The sequence below is a fragment of the Eptatretus burgeri genome, chromosome 15 (genome assembly GCF_056783735.1).
Source record: "Eptatretus burgeri isolate ZD-2024b chromosome 15, Ebu_testis_v1, whole genome shotgun sequence".
In the NCBI taxonomy this organism is placed as follows: domain Eukaryota; kingdom Metazoa; phylum Chordata; class Myxini; order Myxiniformes; family Myxinidae; genus Eptatretus; species Eptatretus burgeri.
Genome location: NC_140975.1, coordinates 23,871,619 through 23,899,571, shown reverse-complemented (window position 1 = coordinate 23,899,571; position 27,953 = coordinate 23,871,619). Strand labels below are relative to the sequence as shown.

At 43.9% G+C, this 27,953-nt stretch overlaps 2 protein-coding genes across 2 annotated transcripts in view; one reads left to right on the top strand and one right to left on the bottom strand.

The window, feature by feature from the left end:
• Positions 1-86: 86 nt before the first annotated feature.
• LOC147011749 (calcineurin B homologous protein 1-like) lies at positions 87-27,698 on the bottom strand. Its single transcript, XM_085857963.1, has 7 exons — positions 27,523-27,698; positions 26,460-26,532; positions 26,242-26,322; positions 24,657-24,778; positions 15,172-15,233; positions 5,557-5,679; positions 87-630 (listed from the first exon to the last, which is right to left on the bottom strand). The coding sequence occupies exons 1-7, from the start codon at positions 27,587-27,589 to the stop codon at positions 577-579; spliced, it is 582 nt and encodes a 193-aa protein (XP_085714089.1). The 5' UTR covers positions 27,590-27,698; the 3' UTR covers positions 87-576.
• The window catches only part of LOC147011748 (alpha-N-acetylgalactosaminide alpha-2,6-sialyltransferase 2-like), a 98,152-nt gene continuing 97,860 nt past the window's right edge, over positions 27,662-27,953 (top strand). The window contains exon 1 of the mRNA XM_085857960.1: positions 27,662-27,715. The gene's annotated coding sequence lies outside the window, so the exon portion shown is untranslated. The remainder of the gene's footprint in view (positions 27,716-27,953) is intronic.

Below are 27,953 nucleotides of genomic sequence, written 5' to 3'. Positions count from 1 at the left end.
CATCGCCTCTCCCTTTCTGGCAAGACAAATAATCAATCAATTTGTTCAAATTCAACTTTATATAAAATAGCACAAATTGCCTTGAATATCCATAGTGCTCATCTTTATTTGAGAAATGTGATCATATTCAATAATAATAATAATTTAAAAAAAAAACAACCATTTTGAATTGTACAGATTTGGTACATTTGGTATCATTCATTTCAACAACCTGAGTGCAGAAATAAGAAAATAAGATTGGTTTACAAGGAAGATATTAAACCAAACATTCAGCAAAGAAAACCTGTTAAAGAAAAATGTTCAGAAGAATAATCATCATCACTGAGAAACCATAAATCCCACAGCAGTCTTAAAGGCAAACACGCAAGTGGATAAATAGACAAAGGAGAGGAAGAGATGCTTGTGTGTGCACAACACCTGTACAAGCATTGGAACTTGCAATCTTACAAAAATGGCAAATAAGTATTGTGAAGCCATTCCAGTAACTGCTCTGAAGCTCGATCTGAAAGTGGAGTTCTCTAAAATACTTCCCTAAGCACTGTTCCTAAGAATCATCTGCCAGTTCCAGCTGGCCAGTCAATGAAGGAAACGTATGCTCATCTTCTGTTCAACATCCACCTTCTCCAACACCTGGGGAACAAGCAGGCATTTTACAGTTTTCAACAGCCTGTGATGTTAGACTATTTCACGACTCCCCAAATGAAATTAAGGGTCAGGTTTGCCATTTTTTGTTTTTTTTTAACCGAAGTAAAGGAAACAAATGTCGCCAGCACACTCACTGGCACTCTGACCAAGTTCCAAATTCCTGGCCTGACTACCATTGAGAAGACAATGGCAAACCAGCTCATCCAATGTTTGCCAAGAGAGAGCTTTGGTAGCACTGAACTTGCCCTTGGGCTCCAATCCAAGAAAGGGTTGATATCAAAACCATAATTACACACAGGACGAGTTTGGGTTATTCCAATGATATTCATACTTTGTTAAGTTCTTCAAATCATCAGTGATCAGTCGTATGTGTTTATTATTGTAAATGAACAGCCTTTATAAATACACGTGAAACAAACTGCTCGAGTTAACTAAAAAGAGAAATCAGAAATTGCAGCCCTTCACGAGGACTTCTTTTCTGTGGTTTTGTGTGGTGTATTTTGTGCACTGGTGTGTTACATAATTAACTAGAACAGCATTCGGTAGAGCGCATACATCCACCAGACTGAACAATTTATGGTTTGTATCCCACTGACAAGCCAGATCTTGATCCGGGCCAGAAACAAAATCTAATCGGCTTGTTAGTCACCTAACCAACTAATCTACCAAGTTTTGTCGTAATCCATCCACAAGTTTTTGAAATATCACGCTATATATCGTTTTTGGCCCCATCTCTCAATGGTGAAGAATCACTTAAGAAAAATTCTCATATCCGATTCAGATCTTCAACAAGATAGAATCAATTTGGCCTTGTCACCACCCAATCTGTCCACCTAGTTTCATCCAAATCTGTCCACAACTTTTTGAGATATGATGTTACATATTGTATTTGGCCCTATCTCTCAATGGTGAAGAATCACTTTAAAAATTCTCAGATCTGAATCCAGTCCTTACCAAAACCTAATAAATTTGTCCTTGTCACTCACCCAACCTATCCACCAAATTCGTCCATAACCTTTTGAAATGTCCTTTTCAGACAGACAAACAAACATACAGACATTAAAACATAGCCTCCGTCCACCTTCGGAGGTCCACCTTCCACCATAGACATAATACGCAATCAGTAGACGTACTGAAGCTCTAACTGAATGTATTCAATTGACATACTTGCATTACAATAGTACGAAATCAATCGACGTACACATTTCAATAGTACGTAATTAGTTGACATACTTACGTTCCAATGTTCTGTAATTATTAGAGGTACTCGCATTGCAAGAGTACGTAAATAGACACTCACATTCTACTCAAATGTAATTAATAGACGTACTCACATTCCAATGGTACATAATTAAAAGACGTACTCATGTTCCAATGGTACGCAATTCAGACAAACTCATGTTCAAGGCTTGCTGATAAGTTAGATAGAATACAGAACATATCAGGATGCAACAACACAAAATAAACAGTAGATTGGGGGGGGGGGTAGGGAGGGGGGTTGAGGGATAATGTAGAGTTTAGGGACAAAATATAGGAAGATATGTACAAATAAGGGATGTGGGGAGGTATTGTTGCAGGGCCGGATGAGGGCCGCGAGCACGACCGCTAGATGGAGCAGTAGGGTCGGCTCGCCCGATCGCCCGGAATTCAGATCGTACTTCTTCGGAAAACTGAAGAGTACGGGTCCTTATCGGACCGTGAAGGGTCAATATTTCTACCACGTGGTACAGGGATATTCGCCAATTTAAAAAATACTGAGAGACCACGTGGCGATTTACCGAGTCTCCACACCCTCGACGGCACCCGTACGGAACGAGCCGCTTAGCGTACTTGAACCGTGTGCGATCCGAGCGGTTTATCGCTGAGGTCCGTCAGTCCCAAATATCCCGTTACAGCGGCAACAGCCTGGCTAATTTCCCAACACGCAGCACGCTAAGCCAAGGGAGGAAAGGACACGGACGAGCTGAAACATTTAACAATCGGGGTATTTATTCACAATGGGGGAATGAGGGGAGCACATAAGGGCAGAGTTAAACTGATTAAAAGAAATGCACGTATATACAGCACGGCACTTATACAATTCACTACTTATCTGACTGGCGCCACAAACACACATATGCACACACCCAAAGAATCGGACCAAAATGGTCTTTATTGAGGCCTGTCTCGGACCTGTCCGCCTCGTGCGGTGTTCAAGGACCAGGTCCTCGGGGCAGAACTGGACCCCGAGCACGATCCAGATGCTCTCACGACCGGGCTCCAGGCGAACGAAGTCGGCAGGGTGAAGGCTGGCAGGAGAAGACCCTCCGTTGCACCGACCACTCCGTGCGCAGATGCTTTCGCACTCCACCACCTTGTGCGCAGATGCTCACTTCTTGCCAGAACACTCAGAACCCCCAGAACGTGCAGACCGCACCTATAAATATACCCCCCTCTTCAGGGGGGGGCACCTCCTCGTGACCCTCCCTCTCTCACTGGCTGGTTTTGGCACGCAAATCGCTCTTCGTCTCCCTCACTGGCCAGTTTTGGCACGCAAATCGCTCTTCGTCTCTCCCACTGGCTAAAACGGGTGGCAAGCTACTTGATTGGCCCGGGGGCGTGGTGACATCACACGGAGCCCTTTCCTCCTGTCGTGGGATCTGATTGACCGAGCGACGGTCACCTCACTCGTTGCATGCTGATTGGTCGAGGGCCGCCGCGCAGCTCCTCCTTGAACTCCACCCACCATAACGTCAGCCAGAGCGAGGTGAAGGAAGCAAAGTGAGGGTGAGGGTGATGCGGTGTCGTCGGCGTTGATGTTGGTGGTGTAAAAATAAACGAAAAGAAAACCTGACTATTAAAATAACTCCACAGCGCAGGAACATTTAATTACCCATTAGACTATGGTCGGAACCCTAACTGGAAAAATGTACTTACCGAGATAACTGATCTATAGGACCTGCATGTTGTGTGCTCATGGCTTCCAGATTCGCAACACTATGAGGGGTGGAGAGGGCACACAGGCTGGACAAGATTGAAACATATGCCAACTCAGGAAGGAAAAACTGTAAATTTGGAAAGAAGTGGGCTTGGTAGAGGAGGGGTGAAGTTAACGGGGATAGAAAAGATTATGGTTTTGGATGGGGGATGATACGAGATGGTGGTGAACATTTGTCCTTGAAGATCTGAAGGGAAGAATGACATTGAAGAGAATGTGGAAATTTGTTAAACAGGTGGGAAAAAAAGAGGAACGAATGAGTGGAGGTGAGCAGTGATTTGGGATTTTGGGAGTTTCACCATAAGGGGGTTGATGGTGGACTGCATCTTCTTCTTCTTCTTCTTTCGGCCGCTCCCGTTAGGGGTCGCCACAGCGGATCATCCGTATGATCCGCACAGTGATTTGGCATATGTTTTACGCCGGATGCCCTTCCTGACGCAACCCTGGTTTCCTCTTACGACACAGGGATATGGTACACCTATTTTAACCGGGGTATACACCGGCCCAGTATACTGGTACTCATTTTGCCGACCTCGGAAGGATGACAGGCTGAGTCAACCCCCTGGTGTATTAATTCAGTGGCCCAACGGGGCTTGAACTCAGGACCTTTTGGATCCCAAGCCGCTGCCCTAACCACTGTGCCAACACCAGGCTATATGATGGTGGACTGCATACACCCTGTATAAACTTGGGCGGTGTGGTATGGTGGGGGACAAAGCATGAAAAGAGCAGAGGGTGCAAGAACAGAAAGGAAGCGGTGGAGGAAAGACCATCGACCTGTCTGCAATGAGAAAGTGATAGGCCCATAGACTCCTCTTAATCATGGGAGATTCAAATGATCATGAAGGCCTTAGTTTCCATGGTGTCAAGCTGAGCAAGGTGTGAGGCAAGGGTACCAGCCCAGAGGGGAGAGCAGACCATACTTCCAAAATGGCCTCCAAAGCCAGCTACTGACTGGGCCTCTTCTGTTGTGAAAGATCTTTCTTTGGCCAATGTAAACTTTTGTCAACTGACAAGGCCTTCATTCGCAGCTTGATGGAATAGTTCTCTCCCCATTCGGGCTGGCTCCCATGCCTCACATCTTACCCTTCTTGATGCCGTGGAAAGCAAGGAACTCAAAATTAATGGTGAAGCCAAGTTACTTTTATTGATGCAATGAAGCCAAGTGTCTCAGCCTGTTACTTTTAAATTGGAGACAGGATAGTAGCCTCTGTACTCCACGATCTCCATTTTTTGTCTTTCACCACATATCCTCTCTTGGCTTTGTCCCTCATAAGTTTTTACAGGGTGCACAAGGTCTTCCAGTGCCCCTATCCTTGTTGAACTCCCAAAATCCAGGCTCACTGCACCCCTCCACTCATTTGTTCTTTTCTTTCACCTGTGGAACAAACTTCCCATCTGTTGAGTACCATTCTTCCCTCCAGGGCTACAAGACAGCTGTTCACCACTACCTCAGGTCACCCCCCCCCCAAATCCATACTTACGATCTCTTCCACCCCAAATGACCTCATTCCCACACACACATTTCCCATTCCCAGGTGATTGTGCTTCACCCCCCCACCCCCCCCAACCCCTTCCACATCTCCCTCACCTCTTTTCATTAAAATGTTCCTTTTATGTTTCATCCCCACTTTCCCCATCCTCTTATTGCTGTGTTTCAGCTTGTTCACTTCATGTGTCCTTCTCCTCACCCCATCGATTTCACTTAGACTCTGCTTTTGATGTTTCCTTCCCCCTTTCCATTTTGTTCCATTCCATTCTGCTCTAGCTCTTCCACCAGCCCAGACCATGCATAGAAAAAACAAACAAACCTTTTCTACATTCTTTTCCACAACTTTATTGTCAAACAATTTTGCATCACATAGCTCCCAAAGCATGCACACAGCTTAAATATGCATGCTGAAACAAAGTCAAGCCTCGCTGCCCTGACTCACCTTTTGAAACTCAGAGAATGAGATTGCATGATCTCCATCTTGATCAGCTTCCTGAATGGTCCGGTCAGCAATGCTGCCCAGCTGTTCGTCAGATATATTAACCCCAACCATCATCCGCAGCACCTGGTGGGAGTAAGCACAAACACATCAATGCTGATGCAAGCACAGGGATATCCATGATGCAAAATAATCAGTGATGTTAGAAAAGCCCCCAATTCAATTATCAAAAATATCACAAATGCCTGCTCGTCTACAATGCAGCAAAACTAGCAAGGACCCATGGAACGTCCACACAACCTCGGCGGTAAAAGTCCTGTTTGAGAGAATGCTACATAGTTATTTGGGCGGCGTATAGACAACAGACCGCTGCCTCAATCGCTGAGGCCGATCTTCACAAGGCCCATGATGACTATGACTTTTAACTGTGGCTTTAGTCATTTTACACCAAAGGGAAACTTATAGGGAGGGCATGGTGATTGTGAATATGATACCTTTGAAGATGTCTTTGACATCGCGTAGCAGTAAGTACCAACTTGGTGGCCGTATGATTTCTCAGGTTGAAATTGTGGGTGGAGTCGGAGAGAGAGCGAGTGTGTGGGATTTCTCAGGATTGAAAGGCATATTCAAAGTGTTTGACCAGTTTGTGATTTTGTCAAGGTCTGAGGAGAGGGAAGAGGCTGTTGACTGTCAGAGGGATGAGTGATGTCATGGCAGAGAGTGGAATCGTCAGCAAAGACATATATATATATATATATATATATATATATATATATATATATATATATATATATATATATATATATATATATATATATATATATATATATATATACACACATAATGGTTTTCCAGAGTCAGTGAGATCATTGATGAAGATTAGGAATAAGATGGGGCCTAGAATACTGCCTTGGGGTAAAGAAGACTTTATGAAGGCATCTGGAAACTTTTTATGGACAGGTCACGTAGGTTGGTGGGGAGTAATATTGAGTGCACTGAATCGTAAGTTTGTTCCTTTCTCAACATGCCACAGATAAGACATTCAGGCTGAACCTGCACTTTTTGTTTGAGAAAATAAGCTGTGATCCTGGGTCCATGCCTGGTGTTGGCTTCATGGTTAGAGTGGTGGGCTTGAGATCTGAGGATCCCGAGTTCAAATTCCACTCAGCAGTTGAATTAATACCAGGTGGGGTTGGCACTGCCTGTCATCCTTCCGAGGTCGGCAAAATGAATGCCAGCATGCTGGTATCCTGTGTCGGAGTAGCGACCCGTTGAGTATTGTGTCCAATAGCCAAGGAGACTGCTTAGGCAGCACCAACGCTCTGCACAGAGTATGGTCCCAATGGATGGATGGATGGATGGATGGATGGACCTGGGTTTAAATACTGCATGCTGTGTTGATTGTTCCAATTTCTATTAATGCTCTTATAGTTCAAGTGAAAGCATGATGATGTCACCTCATGTCAGGTTATCCATGTATAAGAACCTAATTGACACAGGCCATTGTCCTTGTCAAATTAAATTTTGATTTGTCTTTGTCCCACATGTGATGTGTATTCAAACTCATCCATGAGGCTTAGATCACCGTTTGAAAGAAAAATGAAAAATGATGGACGCAACGACATGATGTTCCACAGTGCCTTATAGGATAAAGGCACTGTACATAAAGTAAAAATTATGGTTAACTGAGGAGAGATGGGGTGAGAGTAGCGGGATTGATGCAGTGATGGGAGAGCTAGAATTAGGGAATGTAAAAAGCCCCAAGATCAGTCAAACAGGCACTGGGAACCTTGCACAATGTCCTGTTTACTGAGCCTTTTATTATGTAATAAATGACAAAGAGCTCATCTAATTACACAGATAAAATGTGGGATTTCCTCGATTTCAGTCAAAATGCTTGAAGTGTTATCGTAAAAATATTCACAACAGAAAAATAGGTGGAAACGACGACAGTTGTTGAGGAAAGAGCCGTGTATTTATTGTTTGCAAATACAGTACGGCAGATACATTGATATCCATACGTTCCTTCACCGGCGTGTACGGATGTATCCAAATCTCGTGCAACTATTCTGTACATGCATACTCACCTCTAAGCTGTCTCGCTTGGGTTTGATTCCTAACCTCGCTATAAATGTCAATGCAGTGTTTCACAAGCAGGGTGATTCATCAGTGTGTGATCCCATTTGCCAGCATTAGTCGGTGGACCTCAAAGACCCCAGGACTAGTTTGGGTTATTGTGAACCTTGGTTATTGGGTCCTTGGTGAAGTCGGTGAGTATTCGCTGGTACCCTGAACAAATTACAAATTCCTGCCCTAATCAGCAGGGTGTATTGCATTAGCGGCATAGCCATGTTCTCAGCAATGATACAAACCAGAGGCTGATGACGATGATGATGATGACTACGATGATGTCCCTTGCTATCACCTCCATCCACTTCACCTTTTGTCTGGGGTGGGCAGGATAGCCGAATGGTATGCATACACCTGTGACCTGTCTAGCCTGGGTTTGACTGTCAGCTAAGCTATAAAATGTCATCCTGGTGTTTCATAGGTTGAGCGATTCATCAATGCATGTGCCTTCCCTCAGATGGATGTTAAGCTGGGAGTCCTGTCTGCTGGCATTAGTTGGTGAAGACTAAAGATACCACTGTGTCCTTCGTGAAGAGTAAGCGAAATACATCCAGCACCAGGAATAAATTCTAAATCCCTGCACACTCAGTTTAATAACCCAAAACTCCACGCTCTCCCCCCCCCCCTCCCCACAACTCCTTCCCACGTCATTGCGCACACTTGTCATACGCCCTAATTCAGGTAATCTAAAGATGTGTTCACACTCAGCCCAACCAGAATCTTTCAATCATAGGCCACTCCAGATACACTCTTCCCACTTACTCAACCCTGTCCTCACTACAACCATTTCCGTTCTGCAAAGTAAAACCCAGGTATTTCAATTTTCCCAAATGCTTCAATTCCATGTCTGTCCCATACCAAATATCCACAGACTGTACTCTCCATTTATCCTGAATCCCCCACATTCCAGCCATGCAACCACAACATCCTCAAGGCCCTCATCAGAGTCTGACATTGATCCTATTTCCCAAGGGAATGATTTTCTTTCTTGCTCCTTCAATCAACACATACATCACCACAACAATAAAAGGACTAAGAGCTACTTTACTTAATGTAAACATACTGTCACATGACTGGGTTCCCCATGATGGTGCTAAAGGCCCTGTCACACCTGTCACACCTATCTTTCAGGCAACCCCCATCAGATGCCTTGTCCTGATCCACAAACTCGCATTACAACTTGCTGTTCCGTTAAAAAAAAACAAAAAAAAATTCTCCGATTAAGAATCAAAATAACTTCCGTGTTCACTACAGCTAGCATAAACACAAACTGCAGCTCCATCAATCCCATCAACTTTTATAACCTATTATTCAACACCCTTTCCAATACTTTGAAGACTTACTCAATCAGCTTGAGAACAATATAATTCCCACATGACATAACGTCTCAGGGCTTATTCTTGTACATGGTCACGAATTAACTGTACTGCTACAATTTAGCATCCTTTCGTCCTCCCGATCAGCAAATGTAAAAGCCAATAAACTTCTACCAATCCCTTAAATCACGTCCATCATCATCCATCATCATCCATACCGGTCCACTCGTTTTCCTAGTCAATCGAGATGTGTCACAACCTCGTCCCGTTTTCATTGTGCCTTGCTGACCTCTTCTAATACATTCCTACACCGCTGCACAAAGCATGCTGGATATTTCCTCGATGATGAAAAAACTGTATTATGAATTGTGGACAATAATATCAAATATCAGAAATTTACAAGAAATAAGCTGTACAGTTTGGCATTGTCTCTCTCACGCAGAAGTCAAGGGGAGTGGACGTGGATCAGCAGCGTGTGATGTACATGATCATGTGCAACCGAATGTTGAGACTCCCGAAAATACCACAATATTGAACAGTTGATTTGGGCAATCACGTTCATTTCCATATTGCAGAACTTTTCATCACAATTGGAAGTGTATAAACCACCGTTCAATCAAACCCGAAATTCATACAAGTGACAGGTGGGTGCAATTTCAGAGATCAATTGCAGAAAAGAACCTGTAATTGATCAGGAGACAATTTGCATAACCATGACAAAAGAGTACTCGCAATGTCAACAGAATTTGGGTGACGACTTGTTGAACAAAATTATGATGTGATGAGACATCGACCCATCATTTTACTTGAGTCCAATGGGTCAAGCACCCAGTGGTGATACCACTCGCTGATTTTATTTAACAATAGTAGCTATAAAAGATAATTAAAGGGAGAAAATGCAAGATAACAAGATCACTTCCGGTTCCGGTTTTGGAGCGGCAAGAGGTCTCCTTCGGGGCTCCCTGCTGACGTTCTCAAAGTTAAGTTTGCGGTTGTTATTTGTCCCGTTTTAACTGTTTAATTTTCTCACCTACATGTTAATGTGTGTTCCTAGTTCGGTTTTGTTTCAAAAATCGTGCTATTTTGTGAGTATTTTTGTCGACGTTCTTACCTGGTGTTTGAGGCCTAGGCCTAGGCTTGAAGCCTACCAGTTCCACTCGGTGTTGATTGTTTTTTTTTTTTGTTTGTTTGTTTTTTCTCCCCATTACCTTCAATTTCTATCCTCCCCATTACCTTCAATTTTCATCCTCCCCACTTTCCAAACATCCCCCATTCTCCCAACTAATCTCTTTCTTATCTCAAAAAAAATATATATATATATATATATACCCAACAACAACAACACGCTCACCTTCTCCCGATTCTGCTTCTTCTTCTTCCTCTTAACTTCCTCCTCGTCTTCTTCCTAAATTTTTTTTTTTTACACTTCCATGACCTAATCTGTTCAACTCTCTCATACATTAATACTAACAACAAAAACGATCTTATAATGCTTCATCTTCCTCTCTCACACATGTGGTACTCTTTACTGTTTCACAATGCACGACTCTTCTGCTATTTTAACAGACTGCTCTCATTTCGACCTCTCCTTCATTCCTTGCCTAAAAAAAATCGAACTATTACAGCGCTTCTTCTCTCCATGCTCTGAATTCGCCTTCATTGCATCCATCAAGAATTGTGTTAAATCGCATCTCTGACCTAAAACTTTTAAAAACCACAGTTTGCCATGGATGCTCGCTTTCCATCAAACATTCTTTTTTTCCAACTTCAGTGCCAACTCACCCCCCTCACCCCTCACTCTCACTCTCAAAGCAACCATCCCAGTCTTCTCCCTCCAAGCCTCCCTCTCACCTCTCTCAAAAATTCCCCCCTCACCTTTCTCCCACCTTTCATCCCCCTCACTCTTCCTTCTCTAAGTTGCCCCCCTCTCATCCACCAACCTGCCTCCCTCCACTGCCCTCTCACCTCCATCTCTTCACTCCACCTCCTCAAATCCTCAACTGCCTTCTTCCTTGTCTCTTGTCCCCCATCTCCCCCAGCACCACAGAGCCTTTTCTCCTCCTCATTCGGCCCCCTCCCCTCCCCACCCTGCCATACCCCACACTCTTTCAGCAACCCTCCTTACCTCCCCCCTCGTCCCTTGTCCTACCCTCCCCCTCCACCTCCTGCACCCAAAGCCTCCTCCCCTACCTCTTCATTAAAAGTGTGTACCTCAAATATCCGGGGCCTTCGCTCAAACCTTTCAGATCTTTCCATACAGGTTGCCACTGACAAACCAGACATTATCTGCCTAACAGAAACTTTCCTCTCCCAAGACGTGTCTGACTCCCAAGTATCTCTCCCTGGTTACTCCCTCTTACGGTATGACAGACCTGAGCCTCGTCCTGGTGGAGGTGTTGCTCTCTTCATCAAAGACTCTATTCCTCACTCTCCATGCACTGCTCTCACTCCCCCACACCCCCAGGAATACCTCTGGCTTCGGCTTCCCCTCCACTCCCACCTCATGTTTATATGTGTACTGTACCGTCCACCGAACAGTGATGACTCCATCTACACCTCACTATCCGAAAACATGGACCATCTTCTATCTTCTCATCCAAACTCTCTCTTCCTCTTATGTGGTGACTTCAATTGTCATCACGCCAGTTGGCTAGGTGTGGGTACCTCTCTCACCTGCCATGGCACCTCAGCAAAAGCTTTCTGCGACTCATTGGGACTGACTCAATCGGTCAACTTCCCGACCCGGATCTCAACCAATGGTACTCCATCTCTTCTGGATCTGATTTTGACAAATTTCCCTGACAATATCTGCTGCTCTTCCTTTGCTCCAATTGGTTCTTCTGACCACGTCCTTGTTAAAGTGGACATCTCTCTGGCTGTTATCAGAGAACCACCTCACCGCCGTCGACTCTGGCATTTCACTCAAGCCGACTGTCAGGGTCTCCGAGCAGCCATCAAACTTAGACTGGTCTCCTATCACTACTTTCTCAAACATCAACTCATCCTGGGAATTCTTTCAAAGAAACTTGCTCTCCCTCATGCACATATTTATCCCCTCTCGTGTTCAGTTGTCTTACCCTTCCTCCCGCCCTTGGTTTACTGAAGCTTGTGGCGAGGCAGTTGTCCTGAAACAACTTGCCTTTGCCTCATGGAAAGCAAACCCAACTGAGGGCAATCTCAGTTCTTTCCACAAAGCTCGGAACAAGTGTGTATCTACCCTCAGGAGAGCCAGAAAACAACATCTTTCTCTCTCAAGTCTGAACTCTCAAACCTCTCTCCCTCCTCAAAATCCTGGTGGCGTTTAATCAAATCTGTTTCTGGTGTATGTTCCCCCTCCATCCCCTCCCTTACCTCAAATGGCCGCACTGCTGATTCCACACGTGATAAAGCTGAATGTCTAAACTCGGTGTTTGCAGCTAAATCTTGTGTCCTAAACCCATCACTATCTCTACCCACTTTACCCAGTCGCACCCAACTGTCCCTGGACTCTGTATACTTTTCTCCTGACAAGGTGGAGAGCTTGCTTTCAAACCTCGAGTCAGATTCTGCAACCGGTCCAGACGGCATCAGCCCACGTGTCCTCAAAGCCTGCTCTTCTGCTCTTGCTCACCCTCTCTCTGTTCTATTCACCCTCTCATTTGCCCAAGGTCATCTGCCATCTGCTTGGAAATCTGCTAACATCACTGCCTTGCATAAAAAAGGTGCAAAAACAGATCCCTGTAACTACAGACCAATCAGCCTTCTCCCAATCATCAGCAAGGTGATGGAATCCATCATCGCTTCAGACATGAAATCCTTCCTCTTCTCCAATGGCTTGATTTCCAATCATCAATTTGGTTTCAGACCAGGTCACTCTACCCTGGATATGCTGCTTCTGCTCTCCCATCAATGGATGGAGGTCCTCAATGCCAGACAGGAAATCCGAGCCGTATCCCTGGACATATCACGTGCTTTTGACAGTCTGGCACCCTGCCCTACTCACCAAACTCTCTTCCCATGGTATTCAAGGCCATCTCCACTCATGGCTCGCAGACTTCCTCTCCTGTCGCAGTCAACGTGTGGCCCTAAACGGAGTTCTTTCATCCCCTCTTCCTGTGCAGGCTGGAGTTCCTCAAGGTGGCGTTCTGGGCCCTGTTCTTTTTCTGGTTTTCATCAATGATCTCTCGGACTCTCTGGAAAATCCTCTATTTCTCTTTGCCGATGACTCCACCCTCTGCCGTACCATCTGTCATCCCTCAGACCGGCAAGCAGCAGCTTCTTCGCTCACTGCAGATCTGGATAAAATCACAAACTGGTCCAACACATGGAACATGTCTTTCAATCCAGACAAATCTCACACTCTCACTATGTCTCTTCGAAAGGACCGTTTAGAAAACCCCCCCATCCACTTTCTCAACAATCCTCTGGAAGAAGTCTTTTCTTTCAAGCTTCTGGGTCTCACTATCTGCCATGACCTTTCCTGGGAAAGTCACATTTCCAACCTCGCCTCAAAAGCCAGTTGCCGACTGGGAATCCTCCGTCGTGCAAAGTCCTTCCTCGGCCCTCTTGAGCTCCTGACCACTTACAAAGCTTTTGTCCGTAGCCTGATGGAGTACTGCTCTCCCCTCTGGGCTGGTGTTCCTACCTCCCATCTTTCTTGGCTTCACGCTGTCGAAACCAGGGCATTTAAGATCATTGGCATCTCCCGCAATGAAGCTGAGTCTTTGGGCCTCTCACTCAATCACCGCAGGTTGGTCGGTGGTCTTTCTGTCTTCTACCGACTCCTCTCCAGCCTTGCCCCCCCCTGCTCTCTCTGCGATTTGTCCCCACCACATTTCCACAGGGCGCTCAAGGTCCGCCAACAACCCCCTTCTGGTAAAACTACCAAAATCACGAATCGCTGCTCATCTTCACTCTTTCATTCCTCTTTTTTCCCCGCCTTTGGAATAAACTTCCTCACTCTATTCTTTCCCATTCTTCCCTCCAGGCTTTCAAAACAGCTGTTCACCACCACCTCTTATCTTCCCCCATCCAAATCCTCGATCTTTTGTACCCCCGATAATCCACCCAAGCCCACTTCCTTCAATTCTCCTGCTTTCCTTCCTGAAAGTCCCTGTAATGTCCATCTTCTCTTCGCCATGTTCCTCGTCCTATCCCCATCCCTCTCCCTTCCACAGTTCACCTAATGTGTCTGTTCCCCAATGTTTTGTCCCTTCCACTCCCGCCCCTCTTGTCTCATGCCTCCTTGCTGTGAGTTGTGTGTTAGCTCTCATACGAGCCTCGACCAAGGTATACACAAAAAAAAAAAAAAACTAAAGGACTCACCTCTCTGACAAAACTTCTGAGCACAATGTTTTGGGACATCCAGGGAATGAATCGTGTGGATATTCTTGCCAACACAGTAATCAGCAAAACCATTAATGCACAATTTCTGCAGTCAGGCTGATCTGTTGCACCATAACATTCCAATGTAATTTAAAAATGATCAACCCTTAATAACCGTTGTAAAGCAATTGTTGCTTTGCATGATGAGATGGGAGTTGAAGGTTGATTTCAAGTAAAGGGGTGCTGTACCAATACTTTTGGGAACATAGTGTACCGTACAAAACAGTATGTTATAACATTGCATAAAATAGTTCAGTTATTTCCCACAGTGAATGTAACAGAATAAGCATGAGGTAATGTAGCTGTGATAAGAGATATGCATCATTTTATGAAGAGAAAGATGTCATCCGCCCTTTCTAATGCGTACGTCTAAAAACCACCAACCCTTAAAACCCCTTTTTAATGTTCTTAATTTGTAATCTGTCTTTTATGTTCTTTTTGTGGGTAAAGCCAGGCAAGCTACATATCTATCCTGCCCAAGAAAAGGAGGACCGTTCGTGCGACAGTTCCTGGGCAGTCCTCTGGCCCATCAAACGAGGCTCTTGGGCCAATAGCGGTTGAGAGGGGAGCGGCGAAGTTTGTTATCTGTATTATTATTAGTGCTATTATCGATACCTCAATGAAGCCGTCATATAGCGTTATTTCTTATGCATAAGCAGTAACTTGTCGTGAATGCATCTGCATATAAACAATGGTATAATGACCCCTTTTAGTGCATTTTTGTTGAGCACTCCTTTTTCCAGGAATGCCTGCTGAGCTCTGAGCAAGGTATTATCTCCTATTTTAACATTCAAGGAAATAGAGTTACCTGAAGCAGTTCCTCGCGTGAAATCTTGTCATCCTTGTCGAGATCATAGAGGCTAAAAGCAACTGCAGGAAGAAAAGAATCATAAACAACCCGTTGAGGTTTTTTTTTTCCTTCTATTTTTCCTTTTAAAAACATAAATAAACTGGAGGGGGAGCACTCTGTAGAGTGCAAAACCTCCGCCGCCAATACTGCTCGGTCACTCAAGTGAACCTGATATCCTATTCATTCAATTTGACGTCAACAGTGCTCACAGAGTTATAGTTTGCAACTTTCCCTTTTACATACTCAATTCATTCATCATAACGAGATTCCTTGAGACAGAAATTTATTTTACGTGGGTATATCCACCTGACGTTCCAAAATCAGCCGCAATTATAATTTTGGCATGTTTTTTGTTGGAAATCACTTATAACATGTAGAAATGCAAAAAAAAAGAAATCGAAATTTTGTTGAAAAAAAAAGTTGCAAAAATTTTTTTTTTCTCTAACAATTTTTTTTTGGGGGGGGGGTTGGAAATCACTTAAAACATGTAGAAATGGAAAAAAAAATTCAAATATTTAAAAAAAATTGGCTGCCATAGCGGCCATATTGGATTTTGGACCAAGTCCAAAATCTAATGGCATGATCCTTGGACCAGACCTAACCCCCCCCCCCCCACCAAGTTTCGTCGAAATCCGTCAAGGAGTTTTTCGGTAATACTGTTCACAAACAAACAAACAAACAGAAAGGGGTGAAAACAGTAACCTCCATCCATCTTTGATGGCGGAGGTTAAATATCTTATACAGGCTTACTTAACGGACAGGCACCAACACTCTCAGACACACACTTAGACAAAGTAAACCCAATTGTGAAAGGGACATTTGCAGCCAGGGACGGAGGGAGTTGAGGTTACAGTTTCTCGGTTCCTGAGCGTTTCAGGGGAGGGATGCTCTGTGGTGCAGCACCCGACAATGGTTGAGTTGTTCAGCCACAACCATACGTGTGGACATCGTGTCTGCAGGAGGGGCTTGAGGGGAGAAGAGCGGATTCCAAAGGGGGCGAGAGATGAGCAGCAGGCAGGGCCAGGCAAGAGACCGTTCGTCAAGGTCGGAGATAAGGAACAGAAAGTGGGGCCAGACAGGAGGCTTGGTTGAGAAGCAAGGGGGCAGTTCGACGTCGTGTCGGCGGAGACAAGTAGCAGGAACACTCACTCACAACTACTCCAAACCCCTTTCAATTCCTTCACTCTACAATTCTCATCTGCAATTCTCCTTCCAACCAACCCAACCACCTTCGCAACCACTTCAACCAACCAACTTCGACCACTCTCTGAGGATTGCTCCATAGTTTATAGAGCCGGGAGTTCGGGGAGGAGCCATTTCGAAACCGACGTCATCGTCCGATGATCCGAGCATCCCGATTGGACCGGCCCTTCACATGGTCTGCCTTTCTGGGCTGGGTTTTAGCTAGACTCCAGTATGGTCCGACCACGCCGCGCATGTATGGCCTTTGACAGGTAGATGTGGTGCGGCTACAGCGTTTGTCCAGCCGAACGTCGGGATTTTGACTCAGAAAGCGAGAGTCCGGGTAGACGGTGGTATGCTGTGGCCAGCGAAACGAGGGTAGCAAGCGAGATGAAGGCACCGTGGATCGTAAAAGGAGGGAATAAAATAAAAGGGGAAAATGATTTAATAACCTAATAGCCCATCACAACACACTCCCTTGTCGTCCTACGAGAACAAAGGTAGGGACCTAACTACACATATATTAATAGAATAACTGACTCGGGACAACTATCTGTTGTATGCATGCGGTTCCGAGAACCGCAATTATATATATATATATATATATATATATAGATATATATATATAGATATATATATATATAGATATATATATATATATATATATATATATATAGATATATATATATATATATATATATATATATATATATAGATATATATATATACATACATATACATACACACACACACAAATTTTTTATACACAAACACAGATGTAAAAAAACCAAACCAGGCCAACAAGCCAAACACCCCCATGGATGAGAAACCTGTGTTGGCATTAATCCCTAACTCAGTCACAATTCACACCCTGAAGTCCCTCTATGGCTTTGATTTCTGGCTGACATCTGAGGTCTTAGCTCAAAGCATTTCACACTCGGTTAACTCCCCACTGGAGTCACACCACAGTACAGAAGTGACGTGGCCTCACTGCGTAGCCCAAGCAGCTGGCGTCAAAATCGGGCCTTCTCTGGTCACCTTCCCACTGCTGCCTCATTTTTTCCTGAGCAGCATCAATCCGAGCTTAACCCCCACCATCTGAGGGGGCAGGATATCTCAACCAAGTTTTGGCCGAATCTGTCAATAACTTGTTGACAGGTTGGGTGTGTGATAAGGACGACTTGATTCTATTTGGGTGAAGATCCAGATCTGGATCGGACTGCAATAATTTTTTAAGTGATTTTTCACCATTGAGAGATCGGGCCAAAAACGATATATAGGGACGATCTCAAAGTTGTGGACGGATTATGAAAAAACTTGGACGAGTTGGGTAGGTGATGTGAACAAGCCAATTCGATTTTGATTCTGGTCCGGATGCAGATTTGGCCCATCAATGGGATTCAAAATGTAAAGTGTTCAGCTTGGCAGTGGTATGCACTCTACCAAGTACCGTTCCTATTTGAAATGGCACCACAGATGACTCCACTCGTGAGAAGGCCGAATGCTTCAAATGTCCCTTATGCATACTCATCCAATCTTGTCTTCAGTTATCTTACCAATCCCACCCACCCTGACTACTCTGAATCCTGTGGTGAGGCAGTTGCCTGAAAACAACTTGCATTCTCCAAACAGAAGGCAAATCTGACTGAAGGTAACCTTGGATCATTCCACAATGCCCGCAATAAGTGTGTCTACCCTCAGGAGAGCCAAAAAAACAACATCTGTCCAACCTCAAGAATGAGGTTGCATCATTTCAAGTCCATCCCTGGTGTATGCTCCCTTTCCATCCCTTCCCTCACTTAAAATGGCACCACAGATGACTATGCTCACGAGAAGGCCAAATGCCTAAATTCTGTGTTTGCTTCCAAATTTTGCTTGGCCCACCTCCTCGATATATATATATATATATATATATATATATATATATATATATATATATATATATATATATATATATATATATATATATATATATATATATATATATATATATCTCCACAACTGCTACTGGACTCTGTCTTTTGCAGCTACGGAGGTGGAGAAGTTTCTGGCAACTCTCAACTCTGATTCAAGTGGACCAGATGGCATCAGTACACATATCCAAAAAACCTGCTCTGCTGCTCTTGCACATCCTTTTTCTGCTCTGTTCACCATATCATTTGCCCAAACTCATCTCCCATCTGCTTGGAAGTCAGCCAACATCATTGCAGTACATAAACTAGAGGGGGAGCACTCGGGAGAGTGCAAAACCTCCGCCGCAAATACTGCTGGGTCACAAGTGAACCTTATATCTTATTAATTAAATATGATGTCAACAGTGCTGACAGAGTTATAGTTCTTTTCTCCAACATTTTTTTTTGGGGGGGGGGGTTGGAAATCACTTAAAACATGTAAAAAATGCAAAAAAAATTTTTTTTTCTCAAACTATTTTTTTTGGGGGGGGGGTGGAAATCACTTAAAATATGTAGAGATGCAAAAAAAATTTCTATTTTTTTTGGGGGGGTAACAATTTTTTGGGGGTGGTTGGAAATCACTTAAAACATGTAGAAATGCAAAAATATATATATTTCTCGAACAATTTTTTTGGGGGCGGTAACAATTTTTTTTGAGGGGGTTGGAAATCACTTAAAACATGTACAAATGCAAAAAAAAATTCTTTTTTGGGGGGGGGGGGTAAAAAAAAAATTTGGGGGGGGGTTGGAAATCACTTAAAACATGTAGAAATGCAAAAAAAAAATTCTCAAACAATTTTTTTTTGGGGGGGGACCAAGTCCAAAATTTCATGGCATGATCCTTGGACCAGACCTAACCCCCCCACCAAGTTTCGTCGAAATCCGTCGAGGAGTTTTTTCCGTAATACTGTTCACAAACAAACAAACAAACAGAAAGGGGTGAAAACAAACCTCCATCCATCTTCGAAAATGGCGGAGGTTAACAAGGTGCAAAAAAACGATCCATGTAACCACAGACTGATCAGCTTACTTCCAATAACACTGAACAACAAAAATTTTTTACTGGAGATGTGTAAAGTGATTTAGACTAATTTGGGTACGCTGATTTCAAAAATCATAACCGTTTTGCTGTATCACGTCAGGATTTTCAGTAACAGAAATATTCCCATTGCCTAGAAGTCAGGATTTCAATGAAATTTACAAAAATTCATTTATTCATTTATTTCATTTCATCATGAATGCTTCAAAATTATAGAAATTACAGAAAAACTCCACTAGAATGTAATTAAAAATGCTTTAGGCATTTGGCTTTGCATTTGTGCTGCTCTGTGTCAGTTTCACGATGCAGGAACCAGCAGAAATCGCCCATCATGTTCAGGTTGTGCCGCCCTTGGTAACGCGTCTCCATGAGTGAAATCTCTTGGTGGAATCGCTCGCCGTGCTCGTCCGAGACTGCTCCCAAGTTGTCAGGGAAGAAGTTCAGGTGCTGGTGTAGGAAATGGATTTTCAGGGACATCCTGGAGCCAAGTTTCCTGAAGGACTCCAGCAGCTGCTGCACTATTTCTTCATAGTTGTCCGCGCGCTCGTTCCCCAAGAAGTTGTCCGTCACAGCTTTGAAGCTCCTCCACGCTGCCAGCTCTTTGGGGTTTAGAGTTGTCGGAAAAGTTTCGTCCTTCATAATCTGTCGGATTTGCGGTCCAACAAAGACACCAGCCTTGATCTTGGCCTCCGACAAGGTGTTGCCAAACTTTTCCTTGAGGTATAAAAACCCACGCCCATTCAGATCCATTGCCCGTACAAAACTTTTCATCAAGCCGAGCTTTATGTGGAGTGGTGGAAAGAAAACCTTGGCTGGGTCGACAAGGGCGACATGCTTCACGTTGTGTCGACCAGGTACATGCTCTTTTCGCTCTTCCCAATCTTTCTTCGTCCAGTGATTCTTGTCGTCTCTGCTATCCCAGAGACAAAGGAAGCACATGTATTTCGTGTAGCCTGACTGCAGCCCTAACAACAGCGCCACCACTTTCAAGTCTCCGCAGATGTGCCAGTTGAAATCATTGTACTTGATGGAATCAAGCAGCTGCCGCATAGTCTCATAGGTCTCTGTCATGCCGAACGCGTGAGCCAGTGGGACTGATGGTTTCTCGTTGCCATTGTGGAGCAAAACAGCCTTCAAGCTGTTCTTCCCCGAGTCGATGAAGAGGCGCCAGTCTGCAGGATCGTGATCACACCAAAGTTCTTTCAACAGACCGTTGATGTCACTGCAGAATGTCATCGTGTCTTCCGTCTCAAAGAACTCAGCCATGTCTCTGTGACGTGCTCTGAACAAGGATATCTTGGTGTTAGGTTCAAGTAGATTCCACTGCTGCAGCCTTGATCCAAGCAGCTCTGCCTTCGCCTTTGACAGCGAGAGATCTCTTACAAGATCATTTAAGTCTCCCTGGTTCAGAAGGTGTGATTCTTGAGTGTCGGGTTCAAAAGGTTCATCATCACCATCCTCTTCACCACTGCTTACAGCTATGTTCTGATCATCTGGAGGTGTTGGAACGGGGTTCTCGTCATCATGAGGCACAGGTTTACGAGCAGAGACGCAGTCAGCGTACTTGATGTGACCTTTATTCTTCTTGTTGAAGCCGGCGATGCTTGTGCAGCAGAAATAACAATCATCATGATTCTGCGGCTCACGCCATATCATGGGCACCGCAAATGGCATGCTCGCGCGCTTGCCCACCAACCACCGAGTCAAGGTTGTGTGACAGCTTGTGCAGCAGATGTGTGGTGCCCAGCTCTGTTCTTGGTCCCCCACCTTACACCCGAAGTAGTGAAAGTAGGCGGCCTTCATTTTCACTGCTGTAGATATACTTCGCTGTTGATCTTTTTTGTTATACCGACCACAGACATAACAGAAGTTGTCAGGATGATTGGTACAGGAACGCCTACTCATCTTTATCTGAAAGAAAGAAATATAACACAAGTTAACAACAATTGTACGAAATAGACATGTTAAAGACATATGTAAATTTCATTGAAATCCTGACTTCTAGGCAATGGGAATATTTCTGTTCCTGAAAATCCTGACGTGATACAACAAAACGGTTACGATTTTTGAAATCAGCGTACCCAAATTAGTCTTAAATCACTTTACACATCTCCAGTAAAAAAAAATTTTTGAAATTTGTTGTTCAGTGTAATTAGCAAAGTCATACATTCCATCACTGCAGTTGACATCAAATCATTCCTTTTCTCCAATGGCCTGATCTCAAAATATCAGTTCGGTTTCAAACCAGTCACTGTAATGTGGACATGTTGCTTCTGCTCTCCCAACAACGGATGGAGGCATGCGATCAGAGCCATCTCTCTGGACATATCTCATGCATTCAATTGAATCTTGCACCCTGTCTTGCTCTCCAACCACTCTGCTTATGGAATCCAATGCAAACTCCACACATGGCTGAATGATTTCCTCTATTCTTGAAGCCAACACATGGCTCTCAAACAAGATCCTCTCATCTAATCTCCCTGTCAAGGTTGGAGTGCCCTTAGGTAGTGTTTTGGGCCCAGTACTTTTCCTAAAAGCCTGGTGTTGGCTTAGTGGTTAGGGTTGTGGGCTTGGGATCTTAGGGTCCTGAGTTTGATCCCTGTCAGCCGCTGAATTAACACCAGGTGGGGTTGACTAAGCCTGTCATCCTTCTGAGGTATGAGTACCAGTGAACTGGTAATGGGGGAACTGCATCAGTACTGTCCCCATACTCGGTCAGGGTGGCGATGCACCATTGTTCATAGCCAGTTGAAAGCATAAAATCATGCCACCACAATAAGTGGAAGTATCAAAATAAAAAATCATAAAACAAAACACTTTTCCTCATCTTCATCAATGATCTATCTGATTATGGAAAACCCTTTTATCTCTTTTACTGATGACTCTACCCTCTGCCATAACATCCCTCATCCTTCAGATAGGCAGACAGAAGCCTCTTCACTTTACAGACCTTGAGAGTATCACGAGCTAGTCAATCATTTGGAATACATCTTTCAACCATGATAAATCCCACACTCTCACTTTGTCGTAAAAAAATAATAATAATAATAATAATAATAATAATAATAATAATAATAATAAAATTTTAAAAGACCAACTTTCACTTCGACCTAAAAATAAAAAAAAATTTAAAACTTGACTTTCCGGTAACCCAACCTACCCCAATTTTTTCTTTTTTTTGCGAGGGGTGACTTCCAGGCGGTCATTTTATGTCCGCTGTGCATGGCATTACTCTGTGCAGTTGTTGACCGCTGTGGTCTCAAAAGAAAATCAGCAGCTGTTTATTTAAATTAAGGGATCAGAAAGTTTTATCGACATTTTAAAACCATCACACAACCCACCTGGGACACATCGATGGTGTCTTGTTCAAAGTCGGAAAATGGACCCCGAATAGACATTCCCAACTTTGACAGACGTCATGGCTGCCGTGCAGACATTTGGTGTTCATTTTGTTCACTTAAAGTGCCGATGTGGTCACCAAGATACACAAGATGTCAGACCCATGAAGTCTGCATTTGATATACTTATGTCTGGCAAAAAAGGCCACCACCAAAAAAAACCCAAAACAAAAAGGTATGTTATGAAGAAGAAGATGAAGAGCCAGAAGAAGATTATAGTGAACATTGGTCTAAAATCGAAAACGAAATGTAAATATTCGTTCTGAATATTTTAAAATACAGAACAGAATTGGTGAAAAGTATTTTAAGCTAGGTTTGTTACAAAATAAGAAAAATTGCAAGATCTTATCATCATCTCAGTGATGTGTGTGCTTTTAATAGACAGTACTGTTCTTTGTTGGGGGAGGGACACGTTCACACCCTGCAAACAGTATTTATACACATTTTATTCCATCCATCCATCCATTGGGACCAGACTCTGTGCAGACCGTTGGTGCTACCTAAGTAGTCTCCTTGGCTATTGGGCACAATCCTGGATGGGTCGCCACTCCAACACAGGATACCAAGCATGCTGGCACTCATTTTTCCGACCTCGGAAGGATGACAGGTCGAGTTAACCCCACCTGGCATTAATTCAACAGCTGAGTGGGATTTGAACTCAGGACGCTAGGATCCCAAGCCCACCGCCCTAACCATTAAGCAAACACCAGGCATACATTTTATAATATACCAGCTAATACCACCCATCGCTTCGCTGACAGGAATACAGGGGAGGAGGGGGTGGGAGGAGAGGAGGGGGAAGCAGGGAAGCAAAGAGGTGAGGGGAAAGGGAGGAAGAAGGGGAGTGTGGAGGGGCGAAAGGGGGAGAGGGGAGGGGGGATAGAGAAGTGGGTATAACAATTGCTTTGTTGCCAGATTATGTAGATTAAATTTAAAGTGCATTAGTTGGGGGTGGGAAGTGGGTTAAAGTTTCTTATTTTGAAGAGTATGCACTTCATGGATGCCCCCAAAGGACATAATCTAGGATTTTTGCCAACAGGAAAGGGTCTAATGTCTGAATATACAAGATTTTCAGGAATGATGAATGGGAGATTAGCATACTTCTTCTTCTTCTTCTTTCGGCTGCTCCCGTTCGGGGTCGCCACAGCGGATCATCCGTATGATCCGCATCGTGATTTGGCACATGTTTTACGCCGGATGCTCTTCCTGACGCAACCCTGGTCGCCTCTTACGACACAGGGATATGGTACACCTATTTTAACCGGGGTATACACCGGCCCAGAATACTGGTACTCATTTTGCCGACCTCGGAAGGATGACAGGCTGAGTCAACCCCCTGGTGTATTAATTCAGTGGCTCAACGGGGCTTGAACTCAGGACCTTTTGGATCCCAAGCCGCTGCCCTAACCACTGCGCCAACACCAGGCTAGGGAGATTAGCATACATGCATGGCAATTGACCGAGATTTCACAGTTTTGACCTGTTTTGTTTCAGAAAACCAGCATACCCATTTTAGTGTGATCAAAACCTGCATTTTATGGAAAGTATGATCAATTTTTAAAACGCAATGTTTCACTTCCATTCCACTCGCAAGGACTGACACACAGACTGATAGACCTACAGTCGACAGGTAAGGTATCCAGTGTCTGGTATAATGGCTGGGTGATGTCAGGAGCTTCCATTTAAACACGTCAAAAACAAAAAATCCCCAAATCCGTACCTACCTACCCCATTCATTGAGCAGCATGTTACCAGAAATTCAACTTTATTTTTTGGACCTTATAGTTATTTAAATGGGCTATTAGGGCCAGTTACAGAAACCAAATCTGTATTTTTGTTCAACCGGTACTCAAACCATAATTCCCAACTCACATCTTAACTTGCTGTCACGGCTGTTGAGCGCTTCTCTTGGGCTGGCATTTCGTGTGCCCTCTTCAACCGGTAGGAAGTGGGCCAGAGTCCTCATAAACCCTCTAAAGTTCACTTGGTCCTCCCTGTAACACATCACAATCCTCAATTTCAAGCCACTCCACAAACCTCCAAAATGATTTGGCACAACACTGCTGTGTTCCTTTATAAATATATTCCACATGTGGTACAGCAAATAGGATGCAGAAACATCAAAAATCATGTTTATACACAATTAATTTGACTTTGCTTTTTCAAGCAAAAAAATTAAGTAAAGAACCATTATTTCTCAGCTTTCATATTGGTTGAAAGAAAGAAAGAATGAGCAGCTTTGGCAAAGATTTCAGCTGGAGAGTTTTGCAGCATACCTCTCAAAAATGCACCTGAGATGGTTATCCACAATCTTTATTATCCACATTGACCTTTCCAAATCCAACAATTTTACATGGTAGTCTCAGTGTTTCCTCTTCTCTTCCCATTCTTCTTTTCCTGTTTGTCCATTCCCTTGAGGTTTGTCCAACTGTCCGTTCTACCTTGCTCTTCCATGAGCTTCACTCCAATAAAATAAAATAAAAAGGAAAAACTCGAGTTCGTAAAACACCTTACGCAGCACAGTCTAGAGAAACAATGACATGGGCGGGGTCTCTGAACGGCAAATTTGATTGGACGTGATGATGTAAAATGCTGTAATGTTTTGTCAAAGTACAGTACTGTTAAATGGGAAATTTTTGAAAGTGCCAAGAAGGCAATTTGTGTTCCACAGTGTTCAAGTATATAGTTCACTTTAAATAAAATAAAAGATTTTGAAGGTTGCAGAAAAAAATATATAATTTAGTTTTAGTGCCACTGATGATTTTTTTTTTTTTTTTTTTTTACACACCGTAGTTAATGCGTTATATTAGTTATCCATGCCTGTGGTTTGTGTGTCCCATAAAACAATAATCTTCCTGTTTGGAATGATTTTCAATTCTGTTTGACTGCCAGATAGGCAGACAGAGCAGAATAAAATAAAAAAATACAATAAAATTGCACCCATGTCTGAAGGAAGGGTGCGGTTTGGCATTTTTAATATTAAATCGGCAAAGTCTAGAAGCAACCAAAGCATGGTGGGTTAGAAACATTCTTCCTCTTCATTTTTGATGGAAGGACATTCCAAATATTGAAGTGACGTGAGTGACATTTTGAAGAATGCGTGATCGAGCCGAGATTTCGTACAATATGCCAAAATCAGAGCCAAAGTACTGCTAAACGGCAAGTTCGTTTTCAAAATTTAACAGAGACAGAGAGACAGAGACAGAGACAGAGACAGAGACAGAGACAGAGACAGAGACAGAGAGAGAGAGAGAGAGAGAGAGAGAGAGAGAGAGAGAGACAGAGAGACAGAGACAGAGACAGAGACAGAGACAGAGACAGAGACAGAGACAGAGAGAGAGAGAACCAATTGCTTAACCTCACTTTTCGCTTCACGTGTGCGGGGTAAAAACCTGAAAGTCCCATATCATACAGTTACAAAATAAAAAAGGTTTAAATTACTGCCTTTCCTGCTTACCCATCCGCAAAGAAGGCGTTGATGATTCGGTCACCAAGTGGGTTGATGGCGAGCTCTGGGATGCGCTGAAAGTCATCTCGGCTATAAAAACAAAATATAAAACACGTGCACATGCACACGATAATTATCATGACGCCACTCACAACAGTGCAGGACCTGGGCTACCATACCTACCAAAATGCAAAATAATGGTTATTTCATATCTATAGTGCACTCACGTGAGATGGCCATTTTCTCCCTTATCCAGGCTGCTGAATCGGCTGTAGAGTCGGGTTATTTGGCTGTGAGAGACTGCAAGGCAAATAGAGAGGGGTCCACAACACACAGAAGCATATGTCACACAAGTATTGGGTTTGGCCAAGACCGTGTCATTGCCGTTGGAAATCTCTGCGGCGGGTGTGGACACTAAATACTTGGTGGTAACGCACTCAGAATCGAAACGCGACAAGCGGTTAGCATCGTCGACGATACATTATAAGCATGGCAAGAAAAAAGGTGCCGTGAGATACAAGATCATTCATTCATCAGTGTGTAGCACATGGCTGCGGGATGCATAATTTCTGGGGGCACAGCTGTGCCGCTGATGCAGTGCCCCCTGTACAAAACCGAAGTTAAATTTGGAAGGAAAACTCTTCAGGAGGGAAACCCCTTATATGGAAGTGGTTTCCGTCCTGAGAGTTTGCTTCCACGTCCATATTGTTCACCCCATGATGCGTCTTCCCCGACCTGTCATTCCTCCCCATACCCATGATTTGTCCAAGTCTCCGAGTTTGTACTTCAACCATGCTGTTGGTCCCCCACCCCTCCCTCGACTGTTCCTTTTGTTCCGTTCTGTTGCGTCCTGATCCTTTCAGTGTTCTGGTTCGTCCACGAACTTCTTGACCTTGTGAATGGAGCGTTTTCACTACTATCCCACAATTCCGTGCGCGCCAGGTTCAGTTATAGTTCGGTCAGGAATCGAACCCAGACTGGACAAATCAGAGGTGTTGCCTCTGAGCGCCCGGACCCACCAAGATGGACGATCATAAGAAGTGAGAACACCTTCAACAACAGCAAATATACCAACCACAACACTGGTGGGCAAGATAGACTGTAATACACTCCTGACTAGTCTCCACCACAATGAGCACACCCACAACAACGAAGAACAACAAGAAGAACCTTCACCAGGAGTTCGAGTTACAGGACCAGCCACTTCCCGTTTGGTGCCTGATCACACGAACAACTAACTCGATATCGCCCCACAGAACGTGCAACATGTCCACGATGTCCCAAACTCACAACCCGTTTCTCTTTTGATCTCCTCAATCTCCTCTTCACGCAGCAAAGACGAAGCACGCGAACCCATATCGGTCCAAAAGGCCGAACGTCAGCGCGTTAAAGGACTCAAACTCATGATCTGACGTTTCATATAACGTGATGACATCAACACGTCAATCATCGAACCCTTGGACGTACAGTACTCGACTTTGATGTAAGATGTGAAGATTTATTCATCTTTTGAAGCACCATAATTTTAATTGTGTATTTTATTACTGCGCTCTTATTTTCATTATTGGCATATTGTTGGAATAATTTGCTAAAATGAGCAACAACTTTTGAGACGCCGTAAAAGACAACGGCGTCATCGGTAATTCTGTCTAAACCCGAAAGGACAGTGTTACAAAGACATGCATTCATTTATACATTGGCAATATTACAGTGTGACCCTG